The sequence below is a fragment of the Sinocyclocheilus rhinocerous genome, unplaced genomic scaffold, assembly GCF_001515625.1.
Source record: "Sinocyclocheilus rhinocerous isolate Xijiao unplaced genomic scaffold, SAMN03320098_v1.1 scaffold1655, whole genome shotgun sequence".
NCBI lineage: Eukaryota > Metazoa > Chordata > Actinopteri > Cypriniformes > Cyprinidae > Sinocyclocheilus > Sinocyclocheilus rhinocerous.
The window spans coordinates 1,622,531-1,639,514 of record NW_015655597.1 but is presented as its reverse complement, the minus strand read 5'-3'; the positions used below and the strand labels follow the sequence as shown (position 1 = coordinate 1,639,514).

The window sequence follows — 16,984 nt, the reverse complement described above, 5'->3', positions numbered from 1 at the left end:
ATCATCAAGAAATCACATTTTTGGCACTTTTTTGTGTGTGAAGTAAGAAAGTGCCTTGAAAAACAAACTTTTTTGATGCCCTGTGTCCCGAGAGACAAGACAAAAACAATAAAACCCATTATAAACGAGGTGCAGTATAATGACCTATACTGTCTTTTTACGCGTTGCGTTGCGTATCCCGCTGCGTAAACATAAAATCATGTCTGGAGAAACGACAAACAACAAGTGCTACTCTACACTGCTCAAAACTCGCGTTTGAATCGTCAGTGGCAAATTCTTTAAATATAAAAAACAAACTTACAGTCTGTGAGTCAGAACAGCCGGCATTGTAGTCTACTCTACCAGGATCAGGAAACAGTCCTCCATAAAATGTGCTGCACACATCTAAATATTTGGGTTAAACTGTTCTGGAACAGTGTTGTAAATACAACTTAACCACTGATTTCTAGTTGTGTCCTCTTTTGGAAGGCTAAACAAAGTAGTTTCGCTTTCACAACGAAACAGCGTCACACACGGCGGCCTTAAGTGAGCGGAGGCCGGAGGCCTAGAGTGAGCCACGGCCTAGAGTGAGTGGAGGCCAGCTTGAGTAAGCAGAGGCGGGCGGGCTTGAGAACGATTTGAGACTTTAGTCTTTGCAACTTTACAGATCTTCTTTATGCACCAAGAGCTTGTAACACTCCAAAGAGAAAGGAAAAATTGAAATCGCATCATATGACCCCTTTCAATCTGCAACTGAATCACACATAAAGAGTGTTCCTTTTATAATCACTGAAGTTATCAGTCAGTTCCATATAATACTAAAGAAGAATAATGGTACATTTAATAAGAGTAGAATACATTATTTTTTATATAAAAAATTATATTTTGTAAGTTACTGTTGTTAATAAAAGTAAATTTTGTTTGCTTCCCAACTCAAGCTCAATGTTTTACTGTCAAATGTGTATTACCAAGAAATAAACGTGTAATATTATTAGAAATTGCACTTATTAATGCAAAACAATAGTAATTTTATTAATAAATTATCTTTATTTTTAATACCTGTATCTGTAATGTGTATCTTTGTTCTTATTTTTTAATAACAAAGATAAAATAATGACAAAGATTATTATCTTTGCCCACTTTGGCCTAAATGTCTGCCATTCTTTTTTAATTTATATTTTGTTACCTTGTTAGGCTTTGTTTTTAAATGGGGCATGAACTGGCTTTTTTTTTATACTGTTGTCTGAGGTCCACTTAAGACATTCACGTGGTTTTTACATTCAAAAACATAAAAATCAAAAAGTAATAGGCTATTTTCTACCCTGGTTTTGAGGCCGGCTCGAGAAACGCTCGGTGTTTATGGGATGCCGCATTGAAGACTTGGAAGTAAACGCCCACTGCTATGATTGGATAACAGTTTTGCATAATAAACTAACTACAAGCTAACTTCATAGTTGGAACCTTCTGTGACTTTGGTTAGACACATACACATAATCAGGACATATCAAGCGATCTCTAACAAAGCAATAGTGACACATGGTACAACTATTTTTTACTCACATAAGTGTGCCCCATTCCTGTCGGATCCAATTTAAACGGTACAGAATTGCTTTTTAATCTCTGTCTCTCTGCAAATCTAGCATCGACCTGTGTCTTGTTTACAAAGGAATCCGCGATGAAATGAAGCGAATAAACGCTCAATGTTTTACTCACGTGAGCTGAAATTTCATTTTTAAAAAAAGTTCAATCATGCATTCCTAATATTTGAATCCGAAGGAAGGTTATGCAGCGACTGTGTTCTTCCACAACCAGGCACTGCACAATATTTTGCGATCTTCAACGGCATGTTCATTGCTTGGCTGCTCGATCTGGTTTAGCGCCACTCATGTTATTTCCCTACTATGCCATGCGCGAATCAGTGGGTGGGGCTACAGAATTAGGCATTGATATTCTTCTGTGGAGGCAGTGTTTAACCTATAGATAGGCACATTCCAGGATCTGGCGTTCACTGGGCCTGGTGTCAATAAAAGCTTTTATTTCAGTAACAAGGACATTTTCAGCTCTGAAACTTACAGGATATTCTTTTAGTACGATGGCCTCTTATATATCAAAAGCTCAAGTAAAAGTTGATTTCTCAATTCATGACTCCTTTAAAATAGGGAAATTAGTTTGGCTGTACTTCTCAGACAACTTGCAAAATAGTAAACCCAACATGACAAAGAATCATGATAAAGTCGTGAATTGTGATTGTCCTGTAAAAAAAATCCTGATATGATATTTTTGCCATATCGCCCACCCCTACTTTTCAATACTTTTCTGATGTTCATTAATGTTTATTTTTGCTATAACTAGTAGCAAAGAGGAACAGATCGGTTTATGTGCCGCTTGAACTGAGGTGCAACAGCGAACGACACATTACAGTGTCAAAGCCACTATTTATTTATTGACTATTTAATTTGTGATGAAATTAACAGAATTTGAAAGCTTTATTTCTGATTAAAAGTAACAAAGCACAAAACTTACGATTATTGAATGGCAGGTATGCTACAAATAATGAATGGACTTAAAGACGTTAAATATTTCCAAGCATTTATACTGTCCTTTCAAGCAAGATGACAAATGGTACAGTTTCTTTTAATGATCCCAGATCATGTGTAATATTTTACTGCATAATTACATATAGAAATATATTTTGAGTTAGGTCAATTACTGTCGGCAGTGTGGTGCAGCCTACACCAAGCTTTGCAACTGATATCGCTTATCCTGCCCGAAAAGACCATACGCATTACAGTTCACTTCTGTAGTAATAATTAATTCACAGACATGAATCCTAAAAACTAATAATGTCTGAGCAAATCGTGACTTTTCACTTAACACCTACCTAGGCGTAAGATTTAGTCTCAGATGTAGCACTACGCCTAGATGGTGCAGCAGGTGTTAATTCTACGCACTACTTAAAGCGCATTTTATGTCCAGCCTAGTCTTACAACCGGGTGTACGTCCAGCTGGTGCAACCGGCCCCAGGACCTTATGCTCTAAACTAGGCCCCATGGGCTGCTGCATTGGGAGGTCCTTAGGCCCATGAGAGAAGGATCAACAATCTATGTGGGTTCTATTCCAACAGGGTCCCAAAGTCTATGGGATTCAGGCTCAATCAGCATCCCTTGCTGCAGGCGATGGGGAGGCCTGGCTGGGTGTGAAGAGATGGAAAAGACAGATGGGTGTGGTTCCCTCTGAGGCAGACAGAGAAAGGAGTTATGCATGCACTGTGATCCCCCATTAGCCTTTGGTCCCAGAGAATACAGTGAATCTTGGTTGACAGTCTCTTTCTTTTTCTTTCTTTCTCAATCATGGAGTGCATTTATTTGTACAATAAAACACTAACATCCGCTTTTGGGTGTGCCGGTCTGGTTTTCCTTTGGACATTTTATGACCTTTCCCTAATTAAAAAAAAAAAAACATTAAGGCATTCACAAGAACTTACATGTAGGCTTATTAGGCTCTAATTCTTCATGATGATTGTATGTTAGGTCTCAGAATCTGGTTATGAGTAAGACACGTTTGACCTGGCAGAACAGAATTGCGAATTAATTTTGCTATTTTAAAAACACTGAAGCAGCAATAAAGACCTGCCTTTGAGAAATAAAGTAATCAGTTTTCCGTGGCACAAGGCTTTATTTTCTGTCTTGCTGTTTCCTGAGTTTAAATTTGTTTTGTGTTAAGTCAATTGATAGACCTTTATCTCCATAATATTTATGGATAATATGTATGTATACTTTCGGAAACACTCAAATGTTTTTTTTTTTTTTCATCTCTTCAGTTCCAGATTGTAGCATTGACACGCTCTCCACCAATGCCAGCCAGGAGCTGCGAGGCCTGGGCATTCCCAAGGTGTCAGGCCTAGAGCGCAGTCAAGAGAAGAGCGAGGAGACATCCCGTGAACTCTCCTCGGCCACCCCCTCACTGGTGCCCACTTCCCATCCCAAACCTCCCCTCCCCGCCCCTCTTCACATCCAGCCACCCCGCTCTAACCGGGGGATACCCTTGCCCCTAAGCCCAGTCCAAACCCAGCACCCTATCCCAGACCGTCCACTTAGACCGCTGTCGCCCCCTACCACCCTTCCTCAAACCCAGGGCCAACAGCCCTCTCAGGCACCCCCAGCCCAGCCTCAGCACCCACCTGAGCCTCCACCTCACCCAAGGCCACCTCGAACTCCAGGCATCTATAATCACCCCCCATCACCAGCGCTACCGTCCCAGCAAAACCCCACCCAACCTGTGCAGCACAGACCGCCCTCTCGTTGCCATCCGCGCCCAATCTCGGCCTACAGCAGCAGCCTTACCCTCAACGGCCTGAGGTGAGTGGATAGCAAATGGGTGTAATGGAGTTAAATATAAAAGCGCAGCTTAGCAGGAAGTGTCTGTTACACTCCAGATGTGTTATACACACTGACTGAGCAGCTGTTCTGAGACCCAGCTCTTAAATACTGTAGCGGAACAGCGTGATTTCTGTATTACAATGTATCAATCCTCCAGTAAGCATGTGCCACAAATCCCTGTTTGTGCATGTTTGTGTGTTGAGTGTGTGTGTGCCTGACAGCACCGCAGAGAGAACCCCAGCTGAGAGATTAGACGGTTTGATTAATTCCCCTCCCACGTCAATGCTGCTGCTGCCTTGTAGCTGGCGGCGGCTTGTAGATAACATTTCCTCTGCTCAACTCAAACACCCCAATATCCCGCAGAGAAGCAGATCTTCCCCTCCCTCCTTTCGCCCTTCTCCGCCGTCCTTTAGATTTGTTGTGTAGTCCACCCTGCGCAGTATCTTGCCATTGGACTGCTGATGATAATTATGCTTTGTATTATTCTGTATGTGTGCAGCTTTTAATATAAATATAATTAGCATTTAAATGATTACTTAGCCTGCAAATTAGCTCTTTGTTAGATTGCGTACAACTCTGATAAATACTTTAGCGTGCGGCTGGGAAATCCCTCCAGGAATAACACATTCTTCAGCACTGTATCCACACTTTCCAGGTTTCTGAAACTGGATCCTTTTGCTAAATTTATAGCAGACACTCTTAAAGCAATTTAGTGAACAAAGGAGTTTTATGAGTATAGGTTGGAAAAGGAGTTCTCTTTTATACAGGCACGTTTTTACAATCGTTTATTCTCTCTTTTTTCACAGCAGCAGTCGAAGCAGCACTCCAGGGAAGCTCCCGGGCCCCTCTCCAGCCCCTCACCTGCACCATCACCAACCTGCCCCCACTGGGGCAGCAGCCTCCTTCCCCCTGCCCCTGCCGGCAAACCCCACGGCTTCGCAAACCTTCCCCCCCTCCCTGCCGCCCTCCACTCTTCCTCATCACACCAATATGTTTGCATCGCCTGCTGCTCTGCCTCCACCTCCTCCTCTCACCTCAAACACTCTGCCGGTCCCCGGACACCCAGCTGGGAGTGCCTACTCAGGTACCAATCTTTCATCTAGCGTCCTTGAATGCATAACATAAATAAGATCAGATATTATTGCCAGCTGTTGAATCAGGTAATTATCACCAATACCAATATGGTTCTCTATGCATTTAGATAAACACTTCTGAAAAGGGGCAGTACCTATTCATATATGTTTTTAAAACTTCTCCTTTATTTTCCTCTCACTCCCTTTTCCTTCTCCCAGAACAAGACTTTCTCCGGCAGGAATTAAACACTCGTTTCCTGGCATCTCAGAGTGCTGATCGCGGGGCATCACTGGGTCCTCCTCCATACCTGCGGACTGAGTTCCACCAGCACCAGCATCAGCACCAGCACCAGCACACACACCAACACACACACCAGCACACCTTCACCCCTTTCCCCCACTCCATCATGCCCACGCCTGCACCACCCATGGTGCGTACCCCAGCCAGAAATGTGAGGATAAGTGGAACACAACTAAAAAAAAAATAATAATAATAAACCTTGTGGTGATGGAGGCTTCTGGTGTCATTTGCTTCTAGATATTTTACCTGTACAAGAAACCGGTATTATGCTGCTTGATATTGCAAACTGGTTTTGTGATAATATTATTTTAATTCATTATTATATTAAATACACTGGTTTATAGCGCAAAGAGTTTTACCGTTTACTGCTTTTATTATTCTTCAAGTTATTACCTATAGAAGCTAATGAGTCAGAAGTCTCGCACATTCAAAGAAAATAGCTTATTTCTGCATTGCAAAATAAGGTGGAGATGCTTGAGTGATTAAAAGGATGACTGAATGTATGAAATAGATGTATACACATTAATGCATGCATATAAGATACAGGGTTCCCACGGTCATGGACATTTCTATAATGTGTCTATTTAATGAATTATACAGGCCAGTTCACAAATGATGATTTATTAGCGAGTCTGTAAAAATCAAATCCATCAACATGATTTGTAAAAATCCCTAGTGAGTCATCAGAGATGACTGGAAAAAATCAATGGTCAAAAACTGTGGGAACACTGTAGGTAACTACTAAATTTGTGCATGTGCGTATTGCAACGACTGCTTAATTATAAACTTGTGCAGTACAGTATGCTGATTCAGTAAACACTGGAAGTCAGGGCAGTGGCTCGCTCTCTCAGTTGTAACCATGTGTTTCTCTCTTGCCACAATGTGGCTTTTCTTTGTTGAAAAACTGCTTTTTCTCTGGCATGCTTCTCCACTCTGTTCTCTGCCCTGAATTTAGAATTGGCAGTCAGAGCTACTGGGGATACGTTTTTGTTCCAGCCAAGCCTTGAGAGCTTAATACTAGTTTATTCATTCCCAGTTTAATGACATCATTTTGGTCTGATGGAGTTTTGACTGAGGGCTTTTGGTTGGCAGGCAGCAGTGCCGATTAGTGAGTTGCTTCATACAGACGCTCCCACACACAGCTCGACAACGGTAACCACACTGCCCACAGAAGCTTAAAAGCGGCTTTTAAACCATTCCAGATTCAAAGACCTCTGAGAATGGCGCTCTGTTAGCTAATGTGCAACACAGTTTAAAAACTAATTTGAGAGCCACATTGTTTACTCGTGATTGGGAAACATTCTGTCTGGATCCAGATTAGACCACTCAAACCCTGTTAAATGAGCTGTTTAAAATACTATTTTTAGACGACCCGAATGGCTTCTATTTGACCACTCACCGAATTGCTGAGTAATACAGATTAACAAGAGAAAGACCTTGCCATAATTCACTGTAAATTGCAAAACGACAGCCTGGATGGGGCCAGCAGAAATAATTCAGCTATTTTCTGTGCTAACATTCATTAATCGGGGCAGAGACCATTTTACTGCCAACCAAACACTTTTCTGGAGAGCACATTAAAGCATTTGGTATTTGCTTTGAGCCTCATGACTCCACAAGATATTTATCCTAAGTTGTTTGTAGGCATGAAGGACTCCTGTGTGTACTGAGCACTGTTTCTCCTTTCCTCCACAGTTCGACAAATACCCCACTAAAGTCGACCCCTTCTACAGACACAGCGTGAGTCCCTGTCATGTTTTTGGCAATTGCTGTGGTGGCTTTTTTCTTCTTCCTTAGTGTAGTGATTGTTGTCATTTTAAATTTTTGCTCCCATAATCTAATTTCATGATGTTTGGCATTATGGGTGTTTTAAGCAATAGGGGCCATGCTGGTCACAGCTTTTTTAGGATCCAGCTGTAATTATATCTTAAGTGCCTTAATATTTTTATAAAAACCATTACCATTACTACATTAACCATTACTAAATTAAGCACAACTTTTTTTAAAACATTATTTTATTAAGTAAATTGGCTGCAAGATATTTTTTATTGAAATGCCTCGCTGGTGACTGTGGGGATCTTGATAAGAGATAAAATGTTTCATTCTACCTGCCTGTCCAACAGGTTAATGCAACTTTAATTTATTTGATCTCTGCCCTTCGATTATGGAGTCGCCATTTAGCAATGATTCATTTGTGACACCCACCCATGAACACACACTGCAGTAATTACATGTATTATGCAGTGCGCTGTGATAATAACAGTCATTGCTATCAGAGTTGGTTTAGAGGGTGACCCATATTGTAAATTCATCTCACCGTTAATCTTTGTTGAATGTCACAACAGCCGCAGGTCAGATGAAGGTTGTATCATTATATTCAGCAGAATAGATGATTTGTAGTCTCATTCTTTCTTTTATTCATTCATAGAGAGAAAAACTAAGCATAAATTGTTGTGAATTATTTTCACATGGTGTGTATTTTCATATTATGCAGCATGTAATGAAGAGGGTCATTTAAATGTCAGCAGCTGATGTTTTGTAGTTGTTAGTTTGTACAGGTCTCACTGTAGAACTGTAAACAGCTGACAAGATCAAACAAGAACCTCAGGAGTGACTGTGTCTTGTATCCTTTTTCTTTCCTCAGCTGTTCCACTCTTACCCCCCAGCAGTGTCTGGCATTCCGCCTGTCATCCCGCCAACGGGGCCCTTCGGATCTCTGCAGGGAGCGTTCCAGCCCAAGGTATCACAATATCAAATGCTGTATGTTGGAATGTCATGACTACTCCCAAAACTAACCTCCTGTGCTGTTCCAAATGTACTCCTGCACACATGGAACGGATCTAGCTAAATATAAACAAATCTCAGAGTCTGTTTCTTCTTTAATGGTATGTATAGGTACAGTATAAATAGAGAATCAATTTCAGATGTTTTCTCGGGATGTTCAGTCTGGTGATGTACCCCAGTTAGCTATCGGTAATGCTAGAGTAAGTGAGAGATGATACTGGATGGTTTAGCTATCATGTGATTGGCTGAAAATACTTAAGTTTTGTCTTTGTGTACTACAGACCTCAAACCCTCTAGATGTGGCAGCCAGGCCTGGAGCCGTCCCACACACACTCCTTCAGAAAGACCCTCGGGTACGGACCCCAAACATGCTCTTTGCAACAAACAAACCTGTGGTATTTTTAAACTAGTACTGAATGACACTATGGGCAAACTAAGTGTTACGTTTGTCTGTCACGTTATACTGTTGTCCACATTGGTATGCAGGCAGTGATAGGAAGGGGAATACTCTGAATTCTGGCCTAATTATTCCACGAAATGCTTCATTAGAAAGGGAAATTTTAACATTTTAATTTGGTCAGTGATGAAGTGATGCTCGGATGCTAATTAAAAGTCCTGATTGACAGCTTTGTGTCCCTAATCTCTCTCACTCTTGCTCTCTTTTTCCCTCTCCTCTCTAGCTGACAGATCCGTTCCGGCCGGTTCTCAGGGTAAGACTGCATTATCAGTTATTCAGTTTGTTTCCCCGCAGGAAATAAAGTAAAAGCTCATTACAGTTTAATCCCACCTTACACCGAGCACCTGCCTTCTGCTCCGCAGTCTTTTTAATTAGCAGTGCGCTGGGACTCGACGGTCTCATCTCAGAGTCTATACGAGACTCTATATGACTCCCTTATCACTGAAAACACTTTGTAATGACATTTTCCTTAATTAATTTGCAACTGTGCCTAAAACATGGGAAAATGCAAAGAAACTTAATATTAACTTTCCAAGTTAAATTTTACTTTAAAATGTTCAACGATATTACATAAAATTATAAATAATATTTTCAGATGTACCCAGCATTCTCTAATAGAAGTGTTTAGAAGTTTTAAAGCAATAAAATGAAACTAACATGTATGTAGTCATGTCTGAACATGAAAATCTTATCTTGTCTCTCCACAGAAACCAGGAAAGTGGTGTGCTATGCATGTCCATATAGCCTGGCAAATTTACCACCACCAACAGAAAGTAAAGGTAAGATTTGCATACATTACCAGATTTGAATTTTACTGCACCCTCCAATCAGGATCAACATGACATGTGGAAAGAAATATTATTTGCGGCTGTCTTTTTTTTCCTCTTCGTTAACTCTAGTGTTGTCACGGTACCAAAATGTCGGTACCAATACCAGTGAAAGTCCACGGTTCTCGGTACCAAAGCAAAACAAAAACATACTAATTAAAAAACACATTATTTTTATTAATAAAGTCAAACAAAAATAAAATGTACAAAAATCAATGCCATTCTTTATACCTATTTAAAATTGTTTCAAGTTTTTCCACAAGTAATAAAAGTGTAAACATAAAATAAAAGTAAACAGGTTTCACCCAAAAGTTTTTGTCATATTTCTGCTGCCACTGAAAAACAACTGTAAACTGTTGTCTGTTTTAGGGTTTGCTTCATGACCTTCCTTAGCCTGCAGCTGTAAAAGGAAAATATAATATACTTCAGTAAAGCAATGGGCTGAGTCTGACCAAATGCAACATTAGGTCCAATGACACCAGCTAAATTATAACTTTTCAGTAAATAACAAACCTCAGCTTTTATAATAAATTTAGATAAGATTACATATATTTTAAGTCAAGTGTATATCAAATAGATGGAAACTGTAGTATTAAAAACACTTTACAAAAAGATTCCGTTTGTTAGATAACATGACCTATCAATAAACAATAGTTAAATAGCAATTATTCTTCTTAGGGTTCATTTCAAAATGTATTAATACATAAAATCAGTTCAATCTGTTAAAATTATTTAATGCACAATGAACAAACATGAATGATCAAGTGTTTGTATAAAATAATATTGTTCACTCACTGTAAGTTGATGTTAGATAGTCTATACAGGAGATAAAATTTGACTGTACTTTCATTTAATCCAAACTGTGTAAATATTTAGTTATCTATACATGCTAGAGTTATCCAGCCAAGAATAACAACTAACCAACTAGCTAAAAAAAAAAAAACCCAGAACTGCTTTTCTGACAGACTGATATGACATAAACACTGTTAACCATTTGTACATTCTCTAACACGCATATTTTAGATTCACAATTCATTTAAAAGCCTCTGGTGTGTAAAAAATAGTAAATACCATCATGTCCTCCTGTTTTTTTACCCCAATAAAAGTTATAAATACCATCGAAAGACCGTAAGTTCCCCTCAGACATACATTCATATAAACTCCTACCCCTAATTGAATCGCGATTTAGCATCTCAACCAATTTGAATCATCACATTTAAATCGATTTTCAACCGGCTCACGGATAATCGTTACATCCCTAGTCAGCACTGATATTAGTGATTTTCTGTTTCTTAATACATTGGATTAGTCCCCATTTCTTGATACTCATTACACGCCACCTATACTGCAAGCGAATGAAGTAATAAAACTTAAATGCTTCCGTTATAATTAGCAATCTATGCTGTGAGCTGCTTTGTTGATAGAAACATTCTAGTGTAATCCTGTTGTTTGTCCTGTATAATGTACTGTGTTTTCACTCCTGTCAAGGATGTATTGTCTAGGCAGTTGTTGCAGCTAGACCTGGGGACCGTACCGTTTTCATTTTTTAAGTACCGACTTGGTACCGAAGTACCGGGTCTTTTGACAACACTAGTTAACTCTGATCTTCAGAATAGAATACAGCCTTTTTTTATTTTTGAGGTACTTTTAGAGGGGTATCACATTTATTCTCTCTTGTGCCTGGCCTTCTCCAGCAGCAGATGCAGGTTGACCCACACAAGTTGGACTTTGGCCTCAAGCCGGAGTTCTTAAGTCGACCCCCAGGCCCCACCTTTTTTGGAGCTATCCATCACCCTCATGACTTGGCGCGACCTGCATCGCTTTTCTCAGCAGCAGGTGAGTAGATGACCCAAATCTTAGCAGAGTTGAGAGAGATCGCTGTCACTACTCGGATCAAAAGCAGAGCTTCCAATGACTTTGGGTTAGTCAGCACTAGGGATGTAACGATTCACTCTACTCACGATTCGATTCACGATTTATGGAAACTCTGGGTTTTCCGTTTCAGAATGGGAGGTTTGTCAAACCAGAGAAAGCAGGGTAAGTCATGCCCGTTTCTGAAAGAGAGGTAACTTATACTCAGAGTCAGTTACCGTGGTAACTTACTCTATGAACCTAACCTGGTCGGGAGCAGGTTTTCTTCGGTAAACCCAGAGTTTCTTACGGTCTCCTCCCCCTTTTTAATGTGTAAGCAATGTTTAAATACCTCATTCATTCATTCACGCTGCAAAAATGCTTTTCTTACTGGGTATTTCTGTCTCATTTCAAGTACAAATATCTAAAAATTCTTAAATCACAATGTATTTTCTATAGGCTATAAGAAAAATTATATAGCCTAAGATGTTTATTCTTGTTTCCTGGGGGGAAACAAGTGCATTTTACTTAAAACAAGTAAAATTATCCGCCATGGAGTAAGAAAAATCATCTTAATGCAAACTTAAACAAGATTATTTTTTGTTTCCCCCACCTCCCCCCGTCAAACACCAGACACCGTCAAAGTGACAAAAATGGTATGTCCTTTTATACTGTAATGAGGAGGCTGTATTAATTCATAGGGAGTTAAAATTTTTTGTGCCATATCCACATGCATATTTATTTGGTAGTTTTCTCTATCGGGGATGCAGAGCACATTAGTAAAGCCGCTGTATGCAGAGCCGTAACGAAGGTGTGCCTCGCTGACTTCCAATTGATAACATCTTGTTTTTACTGTTGGATTTTAGTATTCTTCCAATACTTGGTATTATGGCTATCTCCTCTTCATCATTGTGTCAGCCTGCTTGCTGTTGACTGAGTAGAAGTCAAATGTTAATTTCATTACTCTAATTAAGAAATGTAACAGGTTGGATTAGAGAATCTTTAATTATGTGAAAAGATTAGACTACGTGAAAAGATTAGAGTACATGAAAAAAGCAGCTGCACATTGAAATAGACACTGAATTAAATTTATTTAATATATCAAATGTTTGTAAAGTCATGTAGCCTACACCCATGAAAATTTTATGCTTAAAGCTTTACCTGATTGAATTGTTTTTATACTTCATTTTTAGCTGCTGTCACGTTCTTCTTTTTTCGCCAATGGGATACCATGAAAATTAATATTAGTTCAATAACTTACCGTTCTGCCAGTTTTCACCTCTGTTATTATAACAGTGATTAAGAATTAAACTTATGCATTGACTCAAAGTATGCGGACGTCTTTTTGTCGGTGCTATTGCCATGGTGAATCATAATTTCGGAGCTCCATTGATCATGACTTCTCATAGTCGTGGTGCACGCACTAAACTCAGAGTTAACCTACTCAGAGTTGACTGAACTAACACAATTCAGCTGTTCTGAAACCGAAAACTCAGTTTCCCATCTCAGGGTAAGTCAACTCCGAGTTCAAGTTTTAACTCAGAGTTGGTTGAACCTCCTTATTGAAACGGGCCCCAGGAGTTCCCAATACATTAACACACCAAACCCCCCACAACAAACAAACCTGCTTTGCATTGGAATATCCCTAAAGAAGGCGGAAAACCCTTGAAGTCCACTCACATACAGTCAAATGGAGGCCACCCCTCAACTGAGCATGTCAGATAAGAGAGGCATACAAAATGTGCAGAGCGGGGAGGCGCCAGGACTGGAATTGGGAACCTTTGAGCTAGACCCTTAGACTTGCTTTAATAAGATCGGAAGAAATTTCATCATTATCTGTCTTGGTTTCAGGGTCCACGCATCCCTCGGCTGCACCTTTTGGACACCCTCCACATCATCCTAGCAACTTTCTTACCCCAGCACCCCACTTAGGTAAGTTGACAAGACTCTTACATATGCACATTCACACTCCTCCACTAGGTGTCACTGTGCAATCAACAACTGCTAATTCTTGACTGAAGTGTGTGTATTGTAAGGCATGGGGAGGGCCAATGTCCTGCAGAGTTTAGCTCCATTTTGCCCCAACACACTTGCCTGGAAGTCTATAGTAATCCTGCAGACCTTGATTAGCTGGTTCAGGTGTGTTTAATTAGGATTGAAGCTAAACTCTACTGGATATTGGCCCTCCAAGAGAAGGATTGGACAACCCTGGATTAAGGGTTACTGAACACGTCTCTGAAAGTCAGTTGATATTAGGGATCCAACAATAAAATTAGCCCACTGTTCAATACATGTCTCGGTTTTTTTTAACCACGGTTTTTGGTTCGGTTCAGTTCAGTTTAGTTCTGATGGCATGGCACATCAGTTTTTTTTATTTTTTATTCTAGGCTTAGGAGACAGGAGCAGTAAGAGGTTAAGGAGGCTTTATTTTATAAAATTCCACTTGCAGACAATCCTATTATACTGTATAAAATAAATAGACTAGTAGAAATGCACTGATATTAATTTTTCATGGCCAATTCCAATTGCCAATTTTTCTTCTTTTTTTTAAGCAAGAGTCAAGAAAGAATGAAAATAGGAGTACATGAACAAGATGCTTATTTGCTCTGTTACAAGCTATCTGTAAAAATAAAAAAATAAAATAAAATTAGAGGCAACCATTCCATTTTAATCACAGTCCAAACAAAGATGCTGCACACATGTAGCATGAGCAGTTTTTGATTTCAATTGGATTAAATCGTTTCAAAATTTGAAGCAAAACAGAATGGTCTGACTTAAGCTTTGTGAAACTATGCTAAATAAGAACTGAACGAAACAAAAACAGCAGACTGAATGAGAATGCAAATTTACTCTCTGACAGCAGGTGGCACTTACCCAACAGCAGCAATAGCGTTTCCATGGTTACTGCTGTAAACAAAGCAGCCGCAGCGCTTATAAACACTACTTTAAAATGCATTATATGGAGGTAAGATGAAAAGAAAATACCATCTAAACTTTTCTGAAGACAGTCAGTTCCCCTCAGAAATACATTTATATAAACCTCCACTATTTAGGATTTTCTTCCAATATTTTGCGCATCTTGAACCGTGAGCTTGCTCTGTCGGCTACAGTTTTCTCCTCATTGCATCCATCTTCAGCATCTCTGGCCTCTGTTAACGGTCGTTTACAGACCTCTTAATATTTCCAAACAAATTACATTTTGGGAAATGATCACAATTAGGGATGGGTATCGTTAAGGTTTTAACGGTATTACTACTCTTACCGATACTGCTTATCGATTCGGTACTTTAACGGTATTCTTATCGGTACTTTTTGTTTTTTATATATATATATACACTGTGTGCACAATTATTAGGCAAGTTGTATTTTTGAGGATTAATTTAGTTATTGTACAACTACAGTGCTCTTGGTCAATCCAAAATGTTAACAAACCCTCAAACCTGAACATTTAAGTAGTAAAAGTGAAGTTTTGGCGTTCTTAAGAGAATATCTACATGTACACCGTTATTAGGCAACTATTAGTGTGCAGAATTATTATGCAACTAAATGAAAAGCAAAGATCTCACTTGTTTATTTTCACCTGTTAAAGTGAGAATAATAAACAAACTCAAATTTACAAATAAACATTTCTGAAATTTCAAAAAGAAAACCTCAGTGACCAATATAGCCACCCTTCTTTTCGATAACAGTCACAAGCCTTCCATTCACGGAGTCAGTCAGTTTCTTGATCTGGTCAGAATCAACTTTGTGTGCAGCCGCAACCACAGCCTCCCAGACACTGTTCAGAGAGGTGTACTGTTTACCTTCACTGTAAATTTCCTGCTTAAGAAGGGCCCAAAAGTTCTCAATAGGGTTTAAGTCAGGTGAAGAAGGGGGCCATGTCATTAGTTTTTCATCTTTAAGGCCTTTACTGGCCAGCCACGCAGTGGAGTACTTTGATGCATGTGATGGAGCGTTGTCTTGCATAAAAATCAAAGTCTTCTTGAAAGATGCAGACTTTTTCCTGTACCACTGCTTGAAGAAAGTGTCTTCTAAAAATTGGCAGTAGGTCTGAGAGTTGATTTTGAGTCCATTTTCAACCCGAAAAGGTCCAACTAGCTCATCTTTAATAATACCTGCCCATACCAGTACCCCACCTCCACCTTGCTGGCGTCTGAGTCGAAGTGGAGCTCTGTGTCCGTTACTGATCCAACCACGGGCCCATCCATCTGGTCCGTCAAGAGTCACTCTCATCTCATCGGTCCACAAAACCTTTGAAAAATCTGTCTTCAGATATTTCTTGGCCCATTCTTGACGTTTCAACTTATGTGTCTTGTTCAGAGGTGGTCGGGTTTCAGCCTTTCTTACCTTGGCCATGTCTCTGAGAACTGAACACCTCCTACTTCTTGACACTCCAGGTAGGTTGCAGTTGTGGAATATGGCAGCACTGGAGGATAATGGGTTCCTGGTAGCTTCATGTTTGATTCTTCTCAAATCTTTGGCGGTTAATTTGCGTCTTTTCTTCTCGACACGTTTCTTGCGACCCTGTTGACTATTTGCTACAAAACGTTTGATGGTTCTGTGATCACGCCCCAATATCTTAGATATTTCAAGAGTGCTGCATCCCTGTGAAAGACTTTTTACAATTTTTGACTTTTCAGAGTCAGTTAAATCTCTTTTTTGGCCCATTTTTCCTGAGGAGAAGAATCTGCCTAATAATTATGCACACCTTGATATAGGGTGTTGATCTCCTTAGGCCACACCCTCCCTCGTTACACAAATACACATCACCTGATATGCATTAAATCCAATAAGCATTCAAGTTTATACAGCTTGGACTTGGAAATTATGGATAAAATGATGATATGGTCAAAATCATCACTTGCCTAATAATTGTGCACACAGTGTAGTAGGATTGGCTGCGGTCACAGATAATTTGTCGGTTGATATATCTGTCATAATGACGTGGGTGTCCACGAAGAGGTTAAAGGGTACAGCCGCTGTTCAGTGCAGTTAATGTGGCTGACGTACAGGGCCATCAGATCCATTACGTAGACAGAATAGACGGAGAGGAGAGGATAGCTTGAGTTCAAGTGTGACTCATTTAATGTGAATAATTAACTGGTACTTTTAATTAGTGCAATGGAAAGTTAGTTAATAGTGTGTCATTTTCTCCACTGAAACTGATGTTTCAAATCTCGTGCCTGACTGTTTAGTGGATTTTTTCTTTGTTTGTTTTGATTTTTCAAATTCATTGTTTGAGAGAATTTTCTTTTAAGCATCAACTTTGTTTCATATGTTTCTAATAAATAGTATATATATATATATATATATATATATTTTTATTTTTTTAT

At 39.5% G+C, this 16,984-nt stretch overlaps 1 protein-coding gene across 1 annotated transcript in view; it reads left to right on the top strand.

The window, feature by feature from the left end:
• The first annotated feature begins 2,591 nt into the window (after positions 1 to 2,591).
• Positions 2,592 to 16,984, top strand: part of LOC107718788 (autism susceptibility gene 2 protein-like) — a 19,692-nt gene continuing 5,299 nt past the window's right edge. The window contains exons 1-11 of the mRNA XM_016526014.1: positions 2,592 to 2,601; positions 3,800 to 4,337; positions 5,165 to 5,442; positions 5,651 to 5,862; positions 7,428 to 7,472; positions 8,377 to 8,472; positions 8,798 to 8,869; positions 9,197 to 9,226; positions 9,681 to 9,752; positions 11,495 to 11,636; positions 13,503 to 13,583. Coding sequence (XP_016381500.1) covers positions 2,592 to 2,601; positions 3,800 to 4,337; positions 5,165 to 5,442; positions 5,651 to 5,862; positions 7,428 to 7,472; positions 8,377 to 8,472; positions 8,798 to 8,869; positions 9,197 to 9,226; positions 9,681 to 9,752; positions 11,495 to 11,636; positions 13,503 to 13,583 — 1,576 coding nt within the window. The remainder of the gene's footprint in view (positions 2,602 to 3,799; positions 4,338 to 5,164; positions 5,443 to 5,650; positions 5,863 to 7,427; positions 7,473 to 8,376; positions 8,473 to 8,797; positions 8,870 to 9,196; positions 9,227 to 9,680; positions 9,753 to 11,494; positions 11,637 to 13,502; positions 13,584 to 16,984) is intronic.